Raw genomic sequence first — 3,674 nt, 5'->3', positions numbered from 1 at the left:
GGGAGACTCCTTCTCCGGTTACATCGCAGATTTCATCTCCCACTCCTGGAAAAACGGGGAGGGGTCAATCCCTCATTTCCCAGGGCCATGGGATCGCCTTGACCCATCTTATCCCCACCAGATCCTGGAGTTACCTTTGTTTTTTTTTATTTTCCTGGACCATAGGATCGCCTTGACCCATCCTATCCCCCCGGATCCCGGAGTTAATTTGTTTTCTGCATTTCCTGGGCCACGGGATCGCCTTGACCCATCCCACCCCCACGGATCCCGGGGTTACCTTTGTTTTTTTTTTTGTTTTCCTGGGCCATGGGATCACCTTGACCCATCCTATCCCCCCGGATCCTGAAGTTACCTTTGTTTTCTGCATTTCCTTGGGCCATGGGGTCGCCTGGACCCATCTTATCCCCGCGGATCCCGGAGTTACCTTTGGTTTTTTATTTTCCTGGGTCATGGGATCGCCCTGACCCATCCCACCCCACCAGATCCCGGAGTTACCTTTGGTTTTTTTTTATTTTCCTGGACCATAGGATCGCCTGGACCCATCCTATCCCCCCGGATCCCGGAGTTACCTTTGGGGTTTTTTTTTATTTTCCTGGGCCATGGGATCGCCTTGACCCCTCCCACCCCCTCGGATCCCGGGGTTACCTTTGTTTTTTTTATTTTCCTGGCCCATGGGATCGCCCTGACCCAACCCCCCAGATCCCGAAGTTACCTTTGTTTTTTTTTTTATTTTCCTGGGTCATGGGATCGCCTTGACCCATCCCAAACCCCCAGATCTCGGAATCACCTTTGTTTTCTGCATCACGTTTCCCCTCTCCACGATGACGGGGGATGGGGGCGGCCGCAGGGCGCTCCTCGCGGAGCTCGTTCTCTTCAGCAGCGGCCTGAGGAACGATCCCTGAAGGGAAAAACAGCGGAGAAGGAGCGATGCCCGCCCTCCAAACCTCTCTGTGMGGGTATTTCCCACCCTCTCCGGTGTCCCCCACCTCGGAGCCRGCCGAGCTGGCGGTGGCGGCGATGTGGCCCTTCAGTGACTTGCCGAGGGCCAGCAGGTTCATCTCGGAGCCGGCTTTCAGCCTGCCCTTCACACGGCAGGCTCTCTCCAGCTGCCCCACCTTCTCCTCCAGTTTGGGGAAAGCTCTTTTCCCTGCAAGCACAGCAGGAGCGCTGCCAAGGCCGGGCACCCCTCAACCCCTCCGGACAGCACCGGGCAGTGTCCGGCACCCGTGGTCCTACCGATGAGGCCATCCAGCCCGTCCCGTGTCCCCTTCCTCTCCGGCAGCGTCAGGGTGTGCTGGGAGCGGGACAAATCCCTGCTCTGGAGGTTGGGGCTGTCCTTTGGTAGCTGTGCGCTGGCGGGTCTGGCACGGGGAGCTGCCGGTGGTGCTGCGGGGAAAGGGAGGAGGAGGGAGGGTCGGGAGGAAGGGAAGGGGAGAGGGCTCGGGAAGGATCGGGAAGGGAAATCCTGGCCCAGCATCTCTCTCGTGGGCACGGCAGCGTGGAGCTGGGGAAAGTGGGGACCCCCCACTTTTCTGCACCCCAAAAACACGCAGCCCCCCTCACCTGCCTGCGAGGGGCGGGCACCGCTGCTGGCACAGGTGGGCAGGGCCGACACGGGTCTCCTGCGCTGCCCTTGYCCTGCCCGGTCCAGGCTCTGCTGCTGAGGAAAGAATTCCCGTGGGCAAGGGGACAGTGCGAGGGGGTCGCCCCCACCCCGGGGGTGGCGAGTGGGGGGCGAGGAGCCCCAGCAGAGGTTACCAGCTGCTGCAGCCKCTCCGCGTTGGAGTAGAGATGCTTGGGGGTCTCAGCTGGCGGGGGCTGCCCGAAGGGGTCGTCCATGTAGGTGTTGGGGGTCGGGACACGGCGCAGGAGCAGCCCCCTGCAGGTACGGGGGGATCCCGTCACTTCCCGCATCCCAGAGCGGGGCGGGAGGGCCGGAATGRCCCAAATCCTTACCCCGCATCCCACATCGGGGCAGGAGGGACGGAATGGCCCAAATCCTTACCCCGCATCCCACAGAGGGGCGGGAGGGTCGGAATGGCTCAAATCCTTATCCCGCACCCCACATCGGGACAGGAGGGACGGAATGGCCCAAATCCTTACCCCGCATCCCACAGCGGGGCGGGAGGSCCGGAATGGCCCAAATCCTTACCCCGCATCCCAGAGCGGGGCGGGAGGGCCGGAATGGCTCAAATCCTTATCCCGCATCCCACAGAGGGGCGGGAGGGCCGGAATGACCCAAATCCTTACCCGGCAGCAGGGCGGCTGCTCGGCCGGGGGGGCCTGGGCGGGGGACTCTTCTTCACCTCCTCTCCTCCCCTGGCCTGCAGGGTCTTCAGCCAGGCTTCCCTCTCCTCGTCCGAGCGGGTCTGGAGTGGGACAGGGTTCGGGTTCAGGGGCAGAGTTGGGGTTCAGGGGGTGCCCCCCAGGGCAGGGTTCGGGTTCAGGGGGTGCCCCTCAGGGCAGGGTCCGAGCTCAGGGCAAGGTCCGGGCTCATGGGGGAACCTCCCCGGACAGGGTCCGGTTTCGGGCGGTGCCCCCAGGGCAGGGTCTGCGCTCAGGGGATGCCCTCCGGGAAAGAGTCGAGCCTCAGGGGTGCCACCCGGGGCAGGGTCCGGGTTCAGGGCACAGTCCAGGCTCAGGATCCCCAGAACGGACACCGCGGTGCCCCAGCGATCACTCACCTGCAGCAGGGCGAGCTCCCGGCCGCGCTGGGCGATGCGGATCCGGAGGTTTTGGGGTGAGCCCGCTGCCGCCCCCGGGGACACATCGCAGCCGTCCAGGCGCAGGGCGCACACGGGGCGCTGCGCAGCGCCGGGCTCCGSGAACATTCGCAGGGCTCCGTGCCGGACCGCGCACCACAGGCGCTGCCAGCGGCCGCGCAGCCGAACCGCCAGGAACCCTGCGGAACGCCCGGTCAGACCCGGAGCGGGGGGCGGGACCCCCATCGCCCCCTCCCCACGCGTCCCCACCTCCTTTGGAATCCTCTCCGGGTCGCGGGCTGCGGGCAGGGCTGTGCCGGGAGCGATCCCTCTGCTCCTGCTCTTCCTCCGGGCCGAGCTGGGATGGGGCAGGGTGAGGGTGGGGGTCCGGAGAGCCCCAATCTCTGCACCCCGACCCCCTCCCCAAGGAAACTTTCCCCAGAAGGGACCAGGGAATGGGACTGGGGTGCGTTCCCGACCCYTCCCGGGGGACAAACTCACCCTGCYGAGCCTCGAGGAGGGTGACCCTGGRGCGCTGAGCGCTGCCAGCCCGCTCGGAGCATCGCTGCTCACCTCCTCGATCACCTGCCGGGGGAAAACGGGCAGCGCTGCACCCCGGGCTCCTGCTCTCCCCATCGAACGGGGCTCCACAAAACCCCGGCATGGCAACTGGGGACAGACAGGAGCACCCCCAGCCCCGCCGGCAGCACCGGAGCAGGGCTGAGCCCCCATTTCCCCCCTGCCCGCCCCTCTCCTGCCCGGCTGCGACACCTCCAAACCTTCCTCCAGTCCTCAGCCTGCTGCCGGCTCTGGAAGCCGATGACCAGCACCTCTCCGGCCGTCCCCGTCACCTTCAGGGCGTGSGGCATCTTCTTGCCTCGCTTGTCCTTGGAGGTGACGCGGCAGCCGCGCAGGTCCAGCTCCAGCACCGGCTGCAGGTCGGCGGCGCACCTGAAACACTGGGGAGGGGGC

The 3,674-nt window shown here is 65.6% G+C and overlaps 1 protein-coding gene across 1 annotated transcript; it reads right to left on the bottom strand.

The window, feature by feature from the left end:
* On the bottom strand, positions 1-3,661 carry LOC130587768 (actin filament-associated protein 1-like; the record flags this gene model as incomplete). The annotated part of the gene is made up of 11 exons (XM_057388738.1): positions 1-45; positions 788-898; positions 987-1,147; positions 1,237-1,386; positions 1,564-1,660; positions 1,759-1,879; positions 2,251-2,369; positions 2,685-2,902; positions 2,973-3,060; positions 3,204-3,287; positions 3,482-3,661. Coding segments are annotated over 11 exons (1,356 nt in total), but the record flags the coding sequence as incomplete, so codon positions are not given.
* Between the last annotated feature and the right edge of the window lie 13 nt (positions 3,662-3,674).

This window comes from Malurus melanocephalus, unplaced genomic scaffold (genome assembly GCF_030028575.1).
Source record: "Malurus melanocephalus ecotype Western Australia unplaced genomic scaffold, MMel_1.1 scaffold_2419, whole genome shotgun sequence".
Lineage (NCBI taxonomy): Eukaryota > Metazoa > Chordata > Aves > Passeriformes > Maluridae > Malurus > Malurus melanocephalus.
The sequence above is the reverse complement of the archived record's forward strand: the minus strand, read 5'-3'. Positions and strand labels throughout refer to the sequence as shown.